Below are 19,605 nucleotides of genomic sequence, written 5' to 3'. Positions count from 1 at the left end.
GACCCGAGGGCCTTGAACTGGGGCCAGGGAGCTGCCTCCTCCCCCACAACAGCTGGCTCTGGGGTTCTCAAGATTTATTCAGGATGTGTTAACGGAGGCGGTGGGAGGATGGGGTCCCCGAAGTGGTAGGGGCACACACAGAGGACCCTCCCCGCCCCCGCGAGGGAGGGGGGAGGCTCGCTTTTTCTTAAAAATATAAATGTATTTATCTGCATCATCACGTCCCTGGGGCACCCAGCTGGCCGGCCGGTGGGCCACAGGGCGGGGAGGGAAGAGGGCCTCAGGGCGCAAGTCTGAGCGAGGCCGCCGGGCAGGGGCGGGGGACGGCCTCACAGGGCTCCGTGCTGGGCCTGGTATCGGGACAGCACGGCGCGGTAGTGGGACAGCTCCTGGCGCACGGCCACCACTTCCTGCCGCAGCAGGGCGTTCTCCTTCTCCAGGAAGGCCGCCCGTACCGATATCTGGTTCTCCTTGAGCCGCCGGGCATCTCGGGACCTCTTGGCTGCCTCGTTATTCTTGTACCGCCGGCTCCAATACTTCTCGTCCTGAGGGTGGGGTTTGAGAAGGCACTATGGGCCAGAAGGGCCAGGAGGAGCAGCTTTCCTTGTGCCTTCAAGGACCAGAGGGCAGCTAAGAGACCCTCTGGGGTGCTTCCTGCCCAGCAGTGGGGCCCAAAGGATACCAGGGCTCTCCCAGGATGGGTACCCAAGGGTCTGGTTGCTAAGGAGAGCAGGCCCCTAGCAACAGCTAGGTGTGAGATAGTTCTCCCCACTCCAAGCACTAGGCTTCAAGTCTCCGCTGTGCAAAGCAGACCCCACCAGTCCTTGCTTGACAAAGGGCCTACAGTTAGCCCCTGGTTGCTAAGGATGCTTGTTCCCTAGCAACAGGGCCTTCAGGGTCTGAGGGCTTCTCCCAGTAAAAAGCACTGCTTTATGCACCACCTTCTCAGATCCTGGTTGCTAAGGAAAGCCTAGGCTCCCTAGTGATGGGGTTTTGTGTCCCATAAATCCTTCCAGAGCTGGGGCCTTTTGACCTAGTTGTCAAGGCAACCTCATCCTTCCCCAGCAATTCAGGTGGTCCCAATAACTGCAGCCAGTCTTTGACCCTCTGGCCTTGAATGGAGGAGGCCAGAGAGCTGCCTTCTCCCCCACAGGTCCTGACTGCTAGAAGAGCTGTCCCGTAGCAAAGGGGCCTATCCTGAGACCTCCCCACACCACTCTTTAGGGTCCTCCAGTCCTAGAATTTGACTGTGGAGGAGGATCACTCCTCAGTAACAAGGACCACCCAGAGCTCCAAAAGATGCTCTCCTCCCACCCCCATTTCATTAAAGCCTAGTTCCTGCTTACTAGGGTAAATCCAGTCGGGCCCTGTGACAGGAGAAACCACTGGTCTAGACTGGGTTTACAGGTCAGCCCTCAGTGCTTCAGGTAGTTATGGTGAAGTCTGGTGAGAGGAGCCCAGGCACCCCTTACCAGGGGAGACCCCAGAACTGGCAAAGGCAGGCTGCTAGAAAAAAAAAAATGGTCACTGCCCCAAATCAGAATGTGGCTCTGGTTGCTAATGGGAACTTGAAACCTCTTACCAATGAGCAGTCCAGGCCCAGAAAACAAGGCCCAGAGGGGCTGGCAAAGTCTGCATCCTAGGCAGATGCAAGCACCCCGAAGGATGCCCCAAATCAGAGATCAAAGGACCAGCCCCAGCCCGGCTAGCGGCTCTGAAGAAACAGACTGATACTGCTGTTAATGGATGCTGTCCTTAGTAGCAACAGGGCCTGGTCAAAGCACCAAGTCTGTACTGGTGGGTCTGGCAGGGCTGGCTGAGTCTGCATTCCACAGCGACACCATATTCGTAAATCCCAAGCCCAAACCTCGGCTGTCTTTGCGCCCCAGGGCTATGGACAACTGATGCTTGGCTGCAGGTTAAGAGAACCTGAGAGCTACCCGCGGTGAGAAGCCCAGGCCTGTCTGTGAGGAAAGGGCCATCCCCTGCTGTGGGACCTGTAAGGGCCATGCCTGCATCCTACATCGGGCAGTGCTCACCTTCTGCTCCTCTGGCACCTGGATCTTCCGGGCCTTCTTCATGATGGGCTGGGGCTTAAGCTCCTCCTCTGAGAAGCGATGTCTCCGAGGGTCAAAGGTCTCGTGGCCAGGAATGCTTGACAGGGCTAAATCGGCTGGGTCAGGTTCAAATGTCATCAGCACCTCCACGGTGTCTGGGTCCACCGGGCTGGGTGTGTCCCGAGAGGTCAGGCCTTGGGGAAACAGAATGTGCTGCTTGAGTGTGTATTTCTTTGGGGGAGGGAGGGTTCCCAGAGGCTACCCCCTGCTCAGGTATCTCTTCGACCACAAGGAAGGCCCTTATGAGATCTACTACAAAGCCCGCCAGAGATCAACCTCTCTAATATAAAATACGAAGGTTCTCTAAGCTGCAACGTGCTTAGACATCATGGAACCAATTCCACTTTTATAACAGGGAAACAGGCCCAATTATAACTGACATACCCCAAGTAACACACGAGCCTCCTCTATTGCTTCTGGAACCTCAGGCCTTCAGATTCACAGCGTTAGCTCCTTTCCCATTATCTAGCCTGAATCCCTGACCAAAGCCTAGACCCCAAGCTGTTCAGGGAAAAGAAATCCAGTGCACTGAAAAGACTTCAGGTGAGCCGCTTAAGAGCTACTGGCCCTGACGAGTAAGGGAAGAAAAGCAGAAATGATTGAGGTTTTGGGGAGGTTGGTTCAGGAGAAGGGGCAGGGCCGGCCGGTGCCTTTAAGAGCGAGCAAGCTGGGGTCAGCTGAGGACACGGGTTCAGGGCCAGTCACGTGCGGGCGCCTGCTTTCCCGCCCCGCCCCCCGCCGCCACGGGCGCCCTCTAGTTCCCCAGGCCCCGCCCCCTCCGCGTGACCACGCGTGCGCGAAGTGAGCAGCAGGGAGGAGGGAGGAGAGGACTCACGTGGCGCGGGAATGTGCGGCTGGGAAGGGGAGGGCCCCGGTTCTGCCCGGAGGTCCGGCCAGGGGCAGGTGTGTCCCAGAATCCCCAACCTGCAGTCCGCCCGTGGAGACCCCCAAGTGCCCGAGGGAGCACACTTTTCCTTTTGCTCCCTGGGGTCTCTCAGCTCGAACCTCTCAATTTCCAAAGGTCCAGTGCCTCCTGCTCTCTGGGGGGCACGCTGACAAACGGACCCCTGGACTTTCTCCCTCGCCACTGAGATACACAGGATTCTGGGATCCCAGGCCCCTCCTCTCCCAGGAACATAGGAAGCTCTCGGTCCTCGCCCCAACGGAAGACCCAGAATGAAGATCCCCGACCTTTTCCCCTCTAGAGGACTCCGGGACTGCCGGCCCTAGCTCCTCTCCACTGGAGGACCTAGCAACTAGGGCTGCCAATCTCTTATGTCCTGGTGAAACAGAAGTCTGTGCCCCGTCCTTGCTTTCTCCCCTGCAGAGGGCCTAGCAGCTACGGTCCTTCCCCACTCCACCGACTCCGGGCCCAGACTCTGGAGCGCAGTTCATTTCCCAGTAAATAATTCCGGTGTTCTGGGATTCCAATCCCGGCTCCTCGAGTATCCGGACCCTCTGTCCCCACGTCCCACAGAAAAGTCCACACTACCGCCCCACGGGGCAGGCTTCCTGGAATGTGGGATCCCAAGGAGACCCAGTCCCTGATGCATTAGGTGACAAAGAATCCGGACTCCTCTCCCAACATCTCGCGCCTAGGTGGACCCAGAATTTGGACGCACAACCCCAGCCCCACCGTCCCGGGCCCAAGTGCCGCACAGCCCTGCCCCTGAAGCCCAAGCCCCGCCCCGCCAGGGCCCTGCCCCGCCCCCGCCGTCGCACCTGCGCGGTGGCCGCCCGCGGCCCCGAGGGCAGCCCGGGTGGGGGCGTGCCCCGGGGAGGAACGAGGGGAAGCTGAGCCGCAGGAACCGGGCCCCGGGGAGGGTGCGGGCGTGCGCACGGGCGAGGGCGCCGGTGACGGGCCGCCGGGGGGCGGCGGGCTGGGCGGGAGCCCGTGCTCCAGCAAGAAGGCGTCCAGGTCCACGTACTCCACGTCGCCGAACGGCAGCGTCCGCTCCCACAGCAGCGGCGCCAACAGACCCGGGCCAGGCGCGGCCCCCGGGCGCCCCCGCGGGGACCCGCCGCCCACCACAGCCCCAGCTGGGGCATCCGCCGGGCCCGCCGTCTCCAGGCCAGGCCCGGGGACCGTGGCTGCCGGCGGAGCCGCCTTGCGCTCCTTTTCCTTCAGGAGACCTGCGGGCCAAGGAAAGACCGGGCGGGGTGGGAAGGAAGAGATGGAGAAGGGACCCCGAGACAGAGATACACGAAGAAAGGGGAGATAGAGACCCACAGGGCGGAGATCCAGAGAAAGAGGGGACAGGCGGGGGGGGGGGGGGGGAGAGACAGGAGGGAAGGCAAGGACCCAAAGAGAAGAGACAGAGACTCAAGAGAGGGAAAGAGACCCAGAGAGAGAAGGCACAGACGGGGGCGGCAGAGACAGAGAGAGGGGGACAGAGACCGAGAGAGGGACAGAGACTCAGAAAGAGGGGAGGATAGGGACCCAGGGAGGGATAGGACACAAACCAGGGAAGGGATAGAGATACAGAAGGGGGACGGAAGTTCAGAGAGAGGTAGGTGAGAGGGAAAAAAATGACAGTTCTGTAATTTCTCTGTAGCCTATCCCCCTGCTCACTGTAGCCTCTTCTCCCCACCCCCACACTCTGTTAGGGGCAGGAAGGGGCTCTATTCCTGGGGCACATTCCTCATCCCTAGACTCCATGTGACCCCAGGAGGCCCCGCCCAAGCCCGTGTCACTACCGTGTGAGCATCCGACACACCCCCTCCCTCCTCCCTGGACCCCAGGGGTCCAGACTCTCAGGACCAAAGGAAGCGGGGGCTGGGGTCCAGACTCTTGGGCCCTCGGAGAGGACGACTCTGGGGGACTCCTGGGTCCTCCTGGTGGACGGGCTTGAGCGCCGGTACTTTTGGATCCTGGGTGCTGAGGGATCTAGGGGCCTAAACACCTTAGTAATTCGGTAGATGACGGTTGGAGGATGGACTCTCTCGGCACGTAGGAGACAGCCCCCCCCCCCCCGCCCCAGCACTTGAATCCCTAAGGGAGTAGGGTGTCTGGGTTGGGATAGATGGGGGCTAGAACTCACAGCTGGCTGGCTCTTTGGGTTTGCTGGTCCCCTGCAGAAGGCTCCGCAGCCCAAGCAGCGCTCCCCCGCCAGGGGGGGCCCCGGCTGGGCCACCCAGCAGCAGGGGGGCCGGGGTCCTGTCGCTCACGGGCCGCGCCATCACCGGCCACCTGCCCGCAGGCTCACGGGCTCATGGAGAGGCGAAGAGCTGGCCTGCCAGTCAGCGGCACACTCCAGTGGTCCGGGCGAGTGCCTGCCCAGGGGCGGGCGAGCGTAGCTTGCAAGCCTCCAGTATCCAGATCACCGCAAATCCTAGGAGTGACGGAGATTTGCAGTCCTCAGTGCAGAAACGTGCAACTCACGAGGGTCCCTGGAGACCATGCAGTCCGAGTGAGGGGCTGATCAAATCAGGCAGCCGGCTCTTTGCAACCCAGAGTTCAAGGGGACACAAGGCGCTCCTTCTACAAGGTGGGCGAGCCTGGATCTTGCAAAATCTGCAGCTCTCTCAGCGGAAGGCGCTTTGCAATCTGCACCAAGAGGTGTGCGCGGACGGGCGGGGGAGGGGGTAAGAGGAGGCGGCCGCCTTGAGGCGTGGCCAACGCAAACTTCTTTCGCGGAAAAAAAAAAAAAAAAAACCCAACCAAAACACCCGCCGCCACTGCGCGCACCCCTCCTCTCGGCCCCCGCCTGCCTCTTGGGCCAAGCACCCCAGCCGCGTGCCTCCCTCCGGCTGAAAGCGCGGGCCAATCGCGTCTTGACCCCTCGAGACGCACGGCCAATGGGACCCCTGGATCCGCCAAGGCCCGGGAGGGCGCGTGAGGGGTTCAGTGCGTGAAGTTGCTGTGCCTTTAGGTGGGAGGCGGGATCCTGACCTACATTTGCCCAATGGGAGACGGCACTGGGGGCGGGACCGTGACCCAGTTCGGGCCAATGAGGCAGGCGGGAGGGGGAAGCACATGGCTCTGCGCGTGCTGCCCGATGGGGAGGGTGAGTTGGGGGAGTGAAAGAGGCGCTGCTTAAAGGAGCCGCCAATCTAAACGACGGTTTTGGGAAACAGGAAGCCAAAAAACCGAGCAGTGCGGTTTAGGAAGAGGGAGATTGGTTTCTAGAAGAAGGCTGCTGTTCTTCGGTACCCAAATGTTTCCCCGCCGCGCCTAGAATCAGACCACTAAGAAACAGGAAGTATTCTGTCCCTTTAATAGCTTTGTTTTGGGGGTGACTCCCCTCCCCGTGTGGGGAGACTTGGAAAGGACAGGCGCAGTCCTCAGTGGGGAGTCTCAGCGACCATGGGGGGCACCATCCACTGTAAGACAGACGACACCGGCGGGGGAGCGTTAGTTTAGGGCACGACAGGTTGGACCCTGCAGAGGGTTTGCAGAGGGCGGGGGCTGGGCCGCGTAGGGCTCTACCACAAGGAGGCTGCGAAGGGGGAACCCGGCATGTACCAGGTCGAGAAGCTGGGGAAACAGTCAGATTCTGGACCGGCACTGGGTTTAACCAGCAGGAGGGTGGAATAGGGACGTCCAGCTTCAGCATCAGACTGAACTAGGTGAAGGTATTCATTGGGGCGGGGGGGAAGGCAAACCATGTTGAGAAGCTAGAGAGGTGGCCGTGAGATCACAGGGTCGAACCACAGGAAGGCTTTAGAAAGGGAAGGGGATTGTACCATGTTGATTTTCAGGAAGGGGGTGTGTGTCAGATTACGGAACAACATGAAATTGTACCACATGGAAAACAGGGAAGGGATCCGGGCTGTGCCATTTTGGAAAGTCGTCGTAATAGAAACCACGGCCCGGTGGGAAGCCAGGGAGCTCGGGTTATAGAGCAAGTTGCAAGCAGTGAAAAGGAAAGACAAATCACGGACCAGCAATGGTCTGTGGCGTGGAGGTGGACTGTACCATGTGACACATACTTAGAAGAGAGAACGAGCGAGTGCGAGCTTAGGAGGCTGGACCATACAGAAACAGCAAAGGGGTGGGTAGGACTGTATCATATTGAGAAAAGAAGGGGAGACACATAGGCGGGTTAGACCAAGACGTGTGGAGGGGGTGCAGACTGGACCATACCATGCAGGCGGTAGTTGGGGCCTCGGCAGCGCCTCTCGGGGTGCCGGGGGTCCCTGTTGCCCCTCAAGGCCCTATGGGCCAAGGGCTGCAGGGGCCGGCCGTTACCGCTGAGGCTCTGGAAGATCTGGGACGGAGGATTCTGGCTCAGGAGTCTCAGGGAGTGCATCTGCCACGGAAGGGGGTGGGAAACTGAGAGTGAATAATAAACTGTCCTGGTGAATGGTCACAGAGGAAGCCCTGCTCCTGGAGCAGGTGGGCGGGGTCTTACTCGGCCCCAGCCCACCCCCAAAGGTTGTGTGACCTGCTAGCAGTCAGACGTGGAAGGAGGAAGGAGGGTAGGTGAGGCCAAGGGGGATGCCCAGGCCAGGGAATGGGTTAGCAAGGCTGGAGGGGGCAGACAGAGGGTCACCTGGAGGGAGGTGATATTGAGGGCCCGGTCAATGAGGATCCAGGTGACAGTCTCTGAGCAGGGCGGGGTGCTGAGAGAGCCCTGATAAGTGATGAAGCCAAAGGATTCGGGGAACAGGAGCTCCAGGCTCAGGTCTTGAAGAAAGTAGGCATCATCTGCGGGAATATCGGGCTAGAGTGAGGAGCAGTACCCCTCTTGAACTTCCCTCCTTTGCACACACTGCTCCCCCCACCCCCCACCATCAATGCACCAGCGACTTACTCTTGTAGGAGATGCGGGTGATGGTGTCACGGTTAAGGAGGCGGCTGAGGAAGGGGTTCGAGCTGCCAGCCACCTGTGTGGGGGTACGAGGTGAGGAGGTAGGAATCCAGAAGTCCGAGCCCCCAGTCCCTTCCTCCCCCAGGGACCCAGGAGTCTCAGCCTCCCAGACTCCCTCTTCCCCAGACCCAATTCGAGGCACCCAGCCCCTCCCTCCCTCTGAATCTTGCCTGGGCTCACATTGACAAAGAGGCTGAGGATGGCCAGGCCATTGGGGCCCCGGGAGGCGGCGCTGAGGTTCCCGTAGAGTTCTTGGTTGAAGTGGATGAGCTGCACCTGCGAGGGGAGCACAGAATGGGGTCCCCCAGCAGAAGGGGAGGGAGAGAATGGGTGCAGCCCTGGGCCCTTGGGGTCCCAAGTCAGGTTAAAGATTAGTGCTGGGGGGGGGGCAGTTCTGTGAAGGAGGGTGGGGTGAGGCATTAAGAGAAAGGTGAGGGGGGAGGAATTGGGTCAACTCAGGGTGAAGGTCAAGGGTCAGAGGTCAGTGGCCACCACCTCAGCAGAGAAGCCCTGGTGGTTGATCTGGTGTTCAGAGCCAGCTCCATCCCGTGCTCCAAATAGCAGTCGCAGTTCACTAAGCCGGTGGCTATAGAGGAGGGGACCCCCAGACACATTGACCACGGGCCGGGGTGCAGGTAGGAAGGAGACATGGCGGCCAGTGTTGTACAGCGTTCCCCGGAGCTGCAGGAGAGGTGGGAGCCGTCAGAGGGACAAAGAGGGAAAGTCGTTTCCCTCCTATGTTCCACTCCTACATTTTCTGCTTCCATCAATCATTTAATCACTCAGCATAGTTGGAACACCAATGCTCAATATCGGTGAATTTATTCAACTAACAAATATTTATTGAGCTGCTACTATGTACTATGGATGCCAGAAAGGGAGCAATGAACAAGTAGACAAAAACCCTGGGCCTCATGGAACTCGTGTCCTAATGGAGCAGAGGCAGACAATAAATAATGAATCACATAAGTAACTGCTTAATTAATTACATCTTATGCTCATGTGGGAAAGAACTGGGAGCTCTCAGGTAAAATGGGAAACCCAGCCTAGATTGGGGTGGGGGGGGGTGGGATGAGGAAAGGCCTTCATGAGAAAGTGACATTTGAATGGAGACCTAAAGGATAAGTAGGAATTCGTTGCAAAGAGCAGGGAGAAGGGCATTCTGGAAAGGGGAAACAGCAAGTGCAAAGGCCCTGAGGTAGCCTGTTTCCGTGCTAGTGCAGGGGCCAGTGGGACCAGCGCCTGGTGAACAAAGGAGAGGTGATAGGAGCTAGATGGCAGGGCCTTGTGGGCAATGATGGGATGTTTTGTATTTTTATTTAAATAATTATAAATAAATACATATATATGTATCTCACACCTTGCTGTTTAAGTGTTAGTATTACTTATCTCAATAGAAAGATTTTGAGCAGGGAAGTGGTATGATCTGCTTTGTGTTTTTAAACATCTCTCTAGCTGTGGGGTGGAGAACGGATTGCAGTAGGCAGAGAACCAGGCCAGCTAGCAGGCTACCGCACCAGTCCAGGTGCAAGATGATGGTGGGGGCAGTGGAGGAGACACAAAATGACAAGATCTGAATGATATTTAGCAGGGAGACTAAAAAGGACCCAGACTGGACATGGGAATGAGGGCGAGAACGGGTTGGAAATAGCTCCCGGCTTTTGGCAGGGGCAGCTGAGTGAAGAGGGATGCCAGCTCTTATAAGAAATGGGATTGCACGGGGCGCCTGGGTGGCTTAGCTGTTAAGTGTCTGCCTTTGGCTCGGGTCATGGTCCCGGGGTCCTGGGATCGAGCCCCGCATCGCATCGGGCTCCCTGCTCATCGGGAAGCCTGCTTCTCCCTCTCCCACTCCCCCTGCTTGTGTTCCCTCTCTCGCTGTCTCTCTCTCTGTCAAATAAATAAATAAAATCTTAAAAAAGAAATGGGATTGCAGAGTGGGCAAGAGCCTGGAGCTAGGACCACACTGCCTGGGTTTGAATCCCAGTGCTGACACTCTAGCTGTGTGACCTCAGACAAGTAACTCAATCTCTCTGTGCCTGAGTTTCTGCATCCTTAAAATAAGGGGAATAAAAGCATCTATCTCAAGGGGTGGCTGGGAGAATTAGCAAGCTGATTAAGCTTTTAAAACCGTGCCTGGCGTGGGGAACAGTCTGTGTTACCATTGCTTTTATAGACATGGAAAAACTAGGGAGCCATGTTTGGGGAGGGAAGAACAGGTGATCCATTTTAGAGTGTAAGGAGCCTCCTTTCCACCCAGTGCCTACCCCTCCTTACCCCAGGCAGGCCTTCCACCTCAGCAGCCCACCCCTACTCATGCCCACCCCCAGAGGATTCGGTAACCCCTCCCACCAGGCCCCTTACCTTCTCTCCCCCAGTGCTGAGTCTCAGTGGGGGCAGAAAGGGGTCATAGAGGACCCTCTTCAGCTCCACATCCACGGGGCTCTGCCGCTTCCCCACAGCACACAGACTCCAGGCTGCATTCACCAGGCCCCAGAAGGGAGGCCCTGGAGGCAGGGGTGGGGCAGGGAGGATAGGGAGTCAGAAATAGGGACTGCATCCCAAAGCTGGGATCCGCTGAGAAGGCTGTGTTTTGGACTCCCGGATCCCAGGAGAGGAAGGGCAGGGAACGGGGACTCCTGGGTCTGAGGGAGGAGGGGGCTGAGCCAGAATCCTGGGTCCTAGAACAATCTTGGAGGAGTTTCCAAAGACCATCTAGCCCCCTCCTTAATCAAACCTATCTGCCATTAAGTCATTGGGGGGAAGGAACTACAACTCCCAGCAGGCCGGAGGGCAGCCAGCCTACTCATCCACTGCCTGCCTGCCCCAGAGCCCATGGGAGTTGTAGTTCTTTCAGTCTCTCTTGTCCCACAGCTGGATAATGAATGTACTGGGGAGAGGAGTTGCAGGAGAGGGCTGGACACAGCAGGGGACCCGGCCAGTGCACCTCTGGTTCCCAGCAGCAGCCAGACCTACCTGCCTTTTTCCCTGCAAACCCACACACACACTGTCTCTTGCACCCCCACACTCCTTCTTCCACTCACTCCCACTCACTACTTGAAATGCGCGTATATAATGTCCCATGGTGAGCTGCTGGGGTTCAGAGGCTGGGCCCTACTCCCGAGGGAGGGAAGAAGGAAGGAAGGGGCTGGGACTCCTGGGTCCTGAGAGGAGGAGAGGGCTCCTGGGTTTGAGGAAGGAAGCACCCGGCAGCCCCGATTCCTGGGCCCCGCCCTGGCTGCACCTGGCACGAAGTTTCCTTGGAGATTATCCTTGTAGCTCCACCAGTCCTCGGGGTCAGGTGCAGGTCCAATGTGAGCTGGGGAGAGAGCAGCCTGAACCCCTCTCCCTGGTACCCCACCCCCACCTTTCCCTCAGGGGCCCCCGCCCCAACCCCCGGGCCTTACCTGCCGCCCCCAGTGCGGCCCAGAGTACCAGCGCTTTAGGGGCGCTCAGAGGAGCCGCAACCCCCATCCCCGGGAGGCCTCTGAGCGACCCCTTCCCAATGTCCTGGCCCCCTCTCTCAGCTCCTCCTGCCCCCTTCTGTGGGACCCTGTCCCTCCAGGACTTCCAGCCTGCCTCTCCTCCCTACAGGGAGTCCGGTTCCCCAAACACTGAGGCAGCGGGGGACTGAGACCCCCCCCAAATCCACTCCTCTCTGCTCTCCCCGCTCTCTGTGCCTCTCCTCCTTCCTCTCCTCTTTTCCCCAACCTCCGATCTCCCTCTACCTCCCGATCTTCCTACTCCTTTCTCTGCCTCCTGCTTCTCCCCGAGGTTACCTCCTGGTTTCTAATCCACACCCCCTCTTCGCTCTCTTTTCTTCCAGCTCCCCCGAGCCACCTAACCCCATGTCTCCATCCTGCTTCTCTCTCCTCCTCCCGGTCTCCCTCGTCTCCAGCTTCTTTCTCTCCCAGCCTCCCCACCTCCTCCTCTTCTGCCTCTCCTGTTTCTCCGTCTCTCTCTTCCCTCGTCCCTGCTTCCTCCTCCCCCTCCCTCTCTGATCTCTCTCTGGGTGTTATTTAATTTTTTTGTCGTTGTTGTTGGGGGGGGCGGGTGATCTCACAGCAGCAAACACTCCTCGGACTGGTGGGAGGAGGGTGCCCAAGGGGCAGGATGGAGGGGTCATTGGGGGCTGATCCCCAGCTTCCAGCTGTGCCGGGGCCGAGGTGGGAGGGGGGTGGCCCGGACACCTGGGGCCGGGAGCTGGCAGTTCCCATCCTCCGCAGAAGGGAGAAGGGGGGGGCGCTTAAGGTGGAGCTGGCGGAGTCCTCCGAGGTCTCGGTGCTCGGGGCCGCCGGCGCCGGAAGATCCGCGGTCCCCCGGCTCGGGGGGGGCCCGGGTTGGAGCCTGCAGCAGAGCCTGCAGCCCCCGCCCAATGCTCCAGTCGGCCTCGGCTGGGGGCCCCCTTAACGGGGCTGAGGGATCCCCGGGGAGACCGGGGTGCGGTGCGGGCAGCTGACCAGGAGGGGGAGGCAGAGACCTGGAGAGGGACCGAGCGCCGGGAGGAGGAGCCGGGAAGGCCGAGGCGAGGCAGCCGGAGGTGAAGTCGGAGAACTGCAGAGGCTTAGGAAGGGAAGGGGAGCCTGAGGTGGATGCGGGGTGCCGTGGCGGAGGGACACAGCGTGCTGGAGCGGGGGGGGTAGCGGCGGCGGGGGGAGGAGAGAGACAGAGACACACAGTGAGAGGGAGATACGGGTAGAGTGATACAGAGAGAGGGAGAGGTACTGATGGAGGCAGAGAGAGAAATACAGAGACACACAATTAGCCATAGGAGCAGAGACAGCCACCCCGCCGGTCAGAGACGCAAGAACAAGCTGCCAGGCCAGGGGGGTGGCGGTGGGGAGACAGAAACCGAGAAGAGATCCAAAGCCAGAGACACAGCCAACCCCAAAGAGAGAGCCGTAGAAACACAGAGAAAGAGGCAGACAGACACACACGCACACAGAGTAGAGACCCTCATGCAGAGAAAGAGAGATCACCAGAGAGGAAGAGATGGCAGAGACCCAGAGAACCAGAGAGAGGGAGAGACCCAGAACCAGACCAAGTGACATCAAGGGAGAGCGTAGAGTCAAAAAGACAGGCATTCAGATAGAGAATTGAGAATGGGCATTCAAAGGCCCTAGAGATGGAGGGGACAGAGAAAGCCAAAGAGAGTCAGAAATGGAGAGAGAGAAAGTGCAAGAAAGAAAGGTATGTATTGTTTATCCATGGCCACATAACAAATTACCCCAAAACTCAGTGGCTTTGAGCAACAAGCATTTATTGTCTCACCGTGTCTGAGGGTTTGGAGTTTGGGCGTGGCTTAGCTGGGGGGGGTTCAGCTCGGGGCCTCTGGTGAGGGTCCAGTTAGGCCCTTGGCCAGGGTGCAGTCACCTGGAGGCTCGACCGGGGCTGAGGAGCTCGTCCAAGCTCCTCATCGCTGTGCCTCTCTTGAGGGCTATAGGGGTGCTGGTGTGACCTCATAACATGGCTGCTGGCTCCCCCCGAGCGACTGATTAGAGAGGGAGAGAGAGAGATGTCTTATAGGACCTAATCTCCAAAATCACACACCATCACTTCTGTTTTATTCCATTCATCAGAAGTGAGTCACTAAGTCTGGCCCACACTCAAAGGGAAAGAGATTAGGTTCCTCCTTTTGAAGAGAAGAGTATCAAAGAATTTATAGTCTTGTTTTATTTTTTATTATTTTTAATGTTTTTTTTTTAAAGATTTTATTTATTTATTTGAGAGAGAGAGGGAACACAAGCAGGGGGAGTGGGAGATGGAGAAGCAGGCTCCCTGCTGAACAGGGAGCCTGGAGCAGGACCCTGGGATCATCACCTGAGCTGAAGGCAGATGCAGGTGACTTGCCTAGTTATACAGGTAGGAAGTGGCGGAGCAGGGGAGGAAAAGAGAGCAAAGAGGGATGAAGAAAACACGATGGAGGCGTCCGTGCAGAGAAGTGGGGAACGTGGCAGGAAGAGTGGCGGGGGGGCCCAGCTCTGATGGAGTCATAAATCAGGAAGAAATGGCAGCCATCCTGGGCGGAATTTCCTAGACACTGGGCCATGCCACGCGCTCAAAGCGGCCCCAGGAGGTGGTGGGGTTAGGATTAGCCCCATTGTACAGATAGAACACTGAGGCTGGTCAGAGAGGGAAGTGACTCTTCCAAGATGGGTAGGTTGAATGGTAGGCGTAGGTTGGGTAGGCGTAGGGGTAGGCGTAGGTTGAATGGTGCCCCCCAACACACACACCAAAAAATGCACCCAGAACCTAATGCACCCAGAATGGGACCTAATTTGGCAAAAAGGTTTTTGCAGATGTAACTAAGTTATCATCCTGCATTATCTGGCTGGACCCTAAATCACAATGACAAACGTCCTTATAAGAGAAAGGTGGAGGGAGATTCGAGAGGACAATGTGAAGACAGAGGCAGGGGCTGGTGTGGTCCTGCCACAAGCTGGGGAACGCCAGGAGCCACCAGAAGCTGCGAGATGCAAGGAAGGATCCTCTCCTGCAGCCTTCAGAGGGACTGTGGCCCTGCTGACACCTTGATTTGGGACTTCCGGCCTCCAGGACTGTGAGAGAATAAATTGCTGTTGTTTTAAGCTGCGCAGTTTGTGGTCATTGTTTACAGCAGCCGACCCCAGGGGTGGGGAGAAAGAATGAGAAAGACGTGGAACTTTTCAGACAGAGACAATGAAGGAGCCAGAGATACATGGAGGGAGAGACAGACAAGACTGACAGTGCAGGAAGAGCAGGTTCTACCTACAAGTTGGCTCTCCTCCTCCAGGAAGCCCTCCCTGACTCCCCCCCACCCCACCCCAAGCTGGGTCAGTGCCTGCTGTGCACATTCCTAATGCCCTGTGCTACCTCCATTGGCACACAGATCCCATTAGGGGAGGCACTCTGTGTCCTCCCTCAAGGGCCCAGGCCTGACCCATCTCTGGGTCCCCGGCATCGCCCCCCAGAGGGTACATGGGGATCCTCAGGAGAGAAATCAAACACAATCAAATGAGATGATGCTCCCGATGTGTCTCCCCAGAGATTTTGGCCCCCTTCTGTCTGCTGGGAGACAACTGGATTTCCTGCAAGGCCCAGCGAGGGCCTCACCTCCTCCAGGAAGTCTTCTCTGATCTAACAGACAAGGCCCCTTGCTGCCTCCATTATTACACATCGCATCAGATGTGACTGTGTATAGGTCTGTCCCCTGGCACAGCCTCCCAGACGGGGGGCCCCTGCAGGGCAAGTCCTGGGTCTGACTCAGGTCTCCATCCCAGCATTTCCCAGGGAGACCTCAGGAGAATATGTTTTTTGCATTTGCTTTGTTTTGTTTTGTTTTGTTTTTTTAAGTAGGCTCCACACCCATCGTGGAGCCCAGCGTGGAGCTCGAACTCACGAACCTGAGATCAACACCTGAGCTGAGCTCAGGAGTCGGACCCTTAACCAACTGAGACACCCAGGCACCCCAGGAGTATATGTTGAATAAACAAATGAGTGAGTGAAGCGGGCATTCAGAAACGGGTGAGAAAAAAATTTTTGCACGGGGGTTAAAAGGAAGGCTTTGCGGGTGGAGGTGATGTTCTCCTAACTCTTTTTCTGTCCCCATAACCGGGGCCCCAGCTCAAAACTCATTCTTTCCCCCCCCCCGGCCTTCCCCTCTCAGACTCTCCTCCCTCTCCAGTGTACCCCTCATAGATCCCAGAGTTCACCTTGCCTCTGCTCTAGCCACAGCAGTCTCATTGATGCCCAGCTCCCCTGGACGCACCGGCCCCTCAGCCTTTCTCTTGGGGACCAAATCCTTCATCTGTCCTTCAAGACCTACCTCAAATATCATTCTCTCTAAGAGACATTTCTTGATCTCCAGGCTAGGTTCACAGCCCTCTCCGGGCTCTCCCAGTGAACTGAGACACCTCAGTGATTGACCATAACACTGTGGGAGTTTTGGTTTTATTTTTTTTAAGTGTTTTATTTATTTAGGTAATCCCTGCACCTCACAACCCCAAGATCAAGAGTTGCATGCTCTTCGGACTTAGCCAGCCAGGCGCTCCCATATCACTGATTTTTTTCTCAGAGGACTGACCCTCCCCCTCTGGTGCTCAGAGACCTCCCATGGCTCCCCAGTGCCCACCCCCCAGGAGAAACACACAGGCCTTTAGCCTGGCCTTAGAGGCCTCACAAGCCTTGGCTACCACCAATCCCCAGCCTCATCTCTCTTCTCTAACCATACCAGGCCCTTGAGCTTCCAGACCTTTGAACAAACTGTTGCCTCTAACTGTGGTTCTCTTTTCTCTCCTCTGCTGGGCAAATTCTTACGCAGGCTCTTATGTACTTCAGGAGTCTGCTTTTCCAGAAAGCCATCAGCAGTGGTGAGGTGGGCAGGAGCCTCCTCAGAGCTCTGGAAGCCACCTGACCCTGAGCCCCCATCATAGCACACAGACTGGGCTTGATGCCCGGAGGCGGAGGGAAAGGCCAGGCCGGAGGTGGGTCCCAGATGTGGATTTCATGCCTATTTGTCTCGGTTGCTGGGAACAAAGTTTGGGTCATGGGGAACACATGGGGCTCGCCCTGCTCCTCACTTTCATCTTCTACCTCCCTGGCCCCTGGGTGGGAGGCAAGAAGGCCAGGGCTCTCCAGGCCTTGGTGGCTCCCACAGCCCCTCTTCACCTCCTCACCACTCCCTCAGGGAAGCCAGCAAATTCTGCAGATCGGTATTCTCGCCTTCTGGGCTCTGCTCTCCTGGGGGAGGTGTGGCCACCAGACACTTGAATAATAACAAACTCAAATGGCTCTTCCTCTGTGCCAGGCACTGTTCTAAGCCCGTTAAACCACAAAATAACTCTTTTAATCCTCATAGTATGCCGTGAGGCACCTGCCTGGCCCAGTCAGTGTAAAGGGCTACCCTTGGTCTCAGGGTTGTGGGTTCCAGGCCCATACTGGGTGTAGAGATTGCTTAAAAATAAAATCTCAAAATAAGGGGCGCCTGGGTGGCTCAGTCGTTAAGCGTCTGCCTTCGGCTCAGGTCATGATCTCAGGGTCCTAGGATCAAGCCCCACATCGGGCTCCCTGCTTCGCAGGAAGCCTGCTTCTCCCTCTCCCACTCCCCCTGCTTGTGTTCCCTCTCTCGCTGTGTCTCTGTCAAATAAATAAATAAAATCTTTAAAAAAATAAAATAAAATCTCAAAATAATAATAATAATAATAATAATAATAATAATAATAATAATATGCCCTGTGAGTTACTTCCTATCATTGTAATCATCCCAATTTTACAGATGAGAGAACTGAGGGACATGGACAGATTCGAACCCAGGCAGCCTGGCTTCGGAGTTTATGCCCTTCATGAAAATGGTCTCTCGAGCGGCGCCGTCCAGTAGAACTTTCCGTGATGGTGGGAAAATGTCCTGTATCTGCTCTGTCCACTGTGCTAGCCACCAGCCACTTGAACTGTGGCCAGTGCAACCGAGGAACCGAAGGAAAAAAAAAAAAAAGAACTGCAGGATAATAAATTTATATCGTTTCACTCGCTGAGTTTGTGGTAATTTGTTATGGCAGCAATTGAAAACTAATACACTGGTTCTTCTCTCTTTCCAGGCACATAAGAGAATTCTACTTCCCCAGCTTCATGCTATTAGGTGAAACCATGTGAGTATTCCTGAGCAATGAGCTAGGAATGGAAGTGCTGAAGTCGTTCCTGGGCCAAAGCATTTATTTCTTGCGTGGGACCATTCAGTTCTCTCTCTCCCTGCTGCAGTGATCAAGATGCCATGGGTTGCATTTGGTGCAGTGATAAGATGGTAGATGTCTCTCAGCCTGAGTCCTTGAATGACTCTGTGGAGAACCATTCCCTAGTGACTTGTCTGGGACACATACACGACCAAGAAATCAATTTTCATTGTATCATTCCAACAGAGCTAGCTGAACCTGATTAATGGAAGATCTCAATGAAGTGCAGGCACTAGCTTGCTGTTATATGAGGAAGTGCATCCCAGGAAGAGAGAACAGCAAGCGCAAAGGCCCTGGGGCAAGTGAGCTTGATTTTTAAAGGAACAGAAAGGAGGTCAGCGTGGCTAAAGAGGTGCGAATGAGGGGGAGTTGTAGGAGGTAAGGTCAGTTATATGGTGGGAGTAGATCATGTAGGGCCCTGTAGGGCAGGGAAAGGGCTTTGGATTTTATTCTGAATGAAAGGATTTGCTGATGGACGGACATGCGGGGGTGGGGGGAGCGGGGGGGAGGCAAATGCCCCACTAAATTGGCTTCAAGAGAGGATGGAAAAAGACAAGGAATATAGTTTTGCTGGAACAGAGAAGGCTTCTTAGAAAATCCCTTAAAGAGGGGCGCCTGGATGGCTCAGTTGGTTGAGCATCCAACTCTTGGTTTCGGCTCAGGTCATGATCCCAGGGTCATGAGATCGAGCCCCACCTCAGGCTCCACACTCAGCGTGAGTCTGCTTGAAATTCTCTCCTTCTCCTTCCCCCTCAGTCCCTCCCCCCATACTCTCTCTCTGTGTCTAAAGTAAATAAAATCTCTAAAAAAAGAAAGAAAGAAAGAAAGAAAGAAAAGAAAAGGGAAATCCCTTAAAGACTCCTAACTCCTGCTTCAGAGATGCCCCCAACCTGGACCCAGCTGAAGCCAAAGACAAGTTTCCCAGATACAGGATATTATTGGTGGCTTGGGGATTAAACAGTCACCTCCTGGAAGCTATTTCCTGCCTCTTTCCTGTCTCATAAGTTGCATAGCAGAACCTTGACTGGAGGGCCTGTTCTCTTTCTAGTACCCTATGACATCATGGCCCATCCTGACTCTCCATTGGTGGAGAGGCCCACTTTCCTCTCGGGGAAGGAACAGGGTTGCTCTCTAGGCCCAAATGGACCCTAAGTCATATCCCTTCCTCTGAGAATCCCTCAAAGTACTCCCTCAGGGACTCTCCTGCAAAGATCACCCAAATTTGAAATGGTGTTGTCCATTGCGGCTGCAGGGGGCAGAGGTCAGGGTGGCAAGGAAGGTCCTAGGCATGACAACCTTCCATGCCATAGTACTTACTGCTTTTTTTAGCTCCACTCCTCTGGCCTGTAGGTACCCAGCTGTTGGGTGGGAGGAGAATTCTGCTCAGCACCAAGTGATGCCATACCACTCTGTGGCTCCCAATTGGCTATTCTCTCAGGAAAGCGTTTAGGCTGCACTTCCAAGACCAGATGAAGCTCGGTCGGAACCCTCTTTGGATATTCACTCCAAGTCCCTTTATTCCTTTCTCAGAGACTATCCTAGGACCCATCAGGAACACAAAGTGCCTAAGTGTGGAACTTTCTGGAAATCTGGCACCGCTGTCCTTTCCTTCGGCGCATTTCCCGCCTTTTCTCTCCACCCTCCCTCCCACTGGCTTCTGGCCAATCGCCAGGCAACACAAATCTCACTAGCACGCAGTGATGTCATACCAGCTCTTCGACTGGATTAGGCGTTTTGTCGGGGAGCACAGCCGTCCTTCGGGTGCGTAGGTTTACTTCATCTGCCTCTCCGAGACCCTCCCAGCACATATCGGGTGCTGTAGCCGAAACTCCCCCAAGATTTAAGACTTTATTAGGGGACTAGCCGCCCAGGTCACAGGCCAAAAGTCCTGGCCCGACACCAAAAGTCTTGCTGGCGTTTTGCCCCCTTGCGGGGTGGGGGTGGGGGGTGGGGTTGTCCCTTGGCCTGCACGGT

General features: G+C 56.4%; 2 protein-coding genes across 3 annotated transcripts; both read right to left on the bottom strand.

The window, feature by feature from the left end:
• Positions 1-59: 59 nt before the first annotated feature.
• LOC110572930 (D-box binding PAR bZIP transcription factor) lies at positions 60-5,903 on the bottom strand. Its single transcript, XM_021681356.2, has 4 exons — positions 5,159-5,903; positions 3,840-4,250; positions 2,040-2,251; positions 60-545 (listed from the first exon to the last, which is right to left on the bottom strand). The coding sequence occupies exons 1-4, from the start codon at positions 5,295-5,297 to the stop codon at positions 330-332; spliced, it is 978 nt and encodes a 325-aa protein (XP_021537031.1). The 5' UTR covers positions 5,298-5,903; the 3' UTR covers positions 60-329.
• A 429-nt stretch (positions 5,904-6,332) lies between these two features.
• Positions 6,333-11,870, bottom strand: CA11 (carbonic anhydrase 11). 2 transcript variants are annotated; one of them, XM_021681233.2, is made up of 9 exons: positions 11,335-11,870; positions 11,172-11,246; positions 10,292-10,434; positions 8,426-8,611; positions 8,111-8,206; positions 7,874-7,946; positions 7,613-7,767; positions 7,204-7,369; positions 6,333-6,440 (listed from the first exon to the last, which is right to left on the bottom strand). In XM_021681233.2, the coding sequence occupies exons 1-9, from the start codon at positions 11,399-11,401 to the stop codon at positions 6,415-6,417; spliced, it is 987 nt and encodes a 328-aa protein (XP_021536908.1). In that variant the 5' UTR covers positions 11,402-11,870; the 3' UTR covers positions 6,333-6,414. The 2 variants fall into 2 exon arrangements, with proteins under 2 accessions (XP_021536908.1, XP_021536909.1); XM_021681234.2 differs by having other exon boundaries at positions 10,292-10,404; positions 11,335-11,845.
• Between the last annotated feature and the right edge of the window lie 7,735 nt (positions 11,871-19,605).

This window comes from Neomonachus schauinslandi, chromosome 16 (genome assembly GCF_002201575.2).
Source record: "Neomonachus schauinslandi chromosome 16, ASM220157v2, whole genome shotgun sequence".
Lineage (NCBI taxonomy): Eukaryota > Metazoa > Chordata > Mammalia > Carnivora > Phocidae > Neomonachus > Neomonachus schauinslandi.
Note: the sequence above shows the minus strand (reverse complement) of the source record. Positions and strands in the feature narration are given on the sequence as shown.

What these genes read in the sequence shown, in the direction of transcription:
- LOC110572930 (XM_021681356.2), bottom strand. Translation starts at nt 5,297, where the DNA reads ATGGCGCGGCCCGTGAGCGACAGGACCCCGGCCCCCCTGCTGCTGGGT. An exon ending in CGCGGGCGGCCACCGCGCAG is followed by an intron (nt 2,252 to 3,839) that starts GTGCGACGGCGG and finishes TGTTTCCCCAAG; the next exon opens with GCCTGACCTCTCGGGACACA. An exon ending in AGGTGCCAGAGGAGCAGAAG is followed by an intron (nt 546 to 2,039) that starts GTGAGCACTGCC and finishes CCCCACCCTCAG; the next exon opens with GACGAGAAGTATTGGAGCCG.
- CA11 (XM_021681233.2), bottom strand. Translation starts at nt 11,401, where the DNA reads ATGGGGGTTGCGGCTCCTCTGAGCGCCCCTAAAGCGCTGGTACTCTGG. An exon ending in GGCCGCACTGGGGGCGGCAG is followed by an intron (nt 11,247 to 11,334) that starts GTAAGGCCCGGG and finishes CTCTCTCCCCAG; the next exon opens with CTCACATTGGACCTGCACCT. An exon ending in TCCTCAGCCTCTTTGTCAAT is followed by an intron (nt 7,947 to 8,110) that starts GTGAGCCCAGGC and finishes ACCCCCACACAG; the next exon opens with GTGGCTGGCAGCTCGAACCC.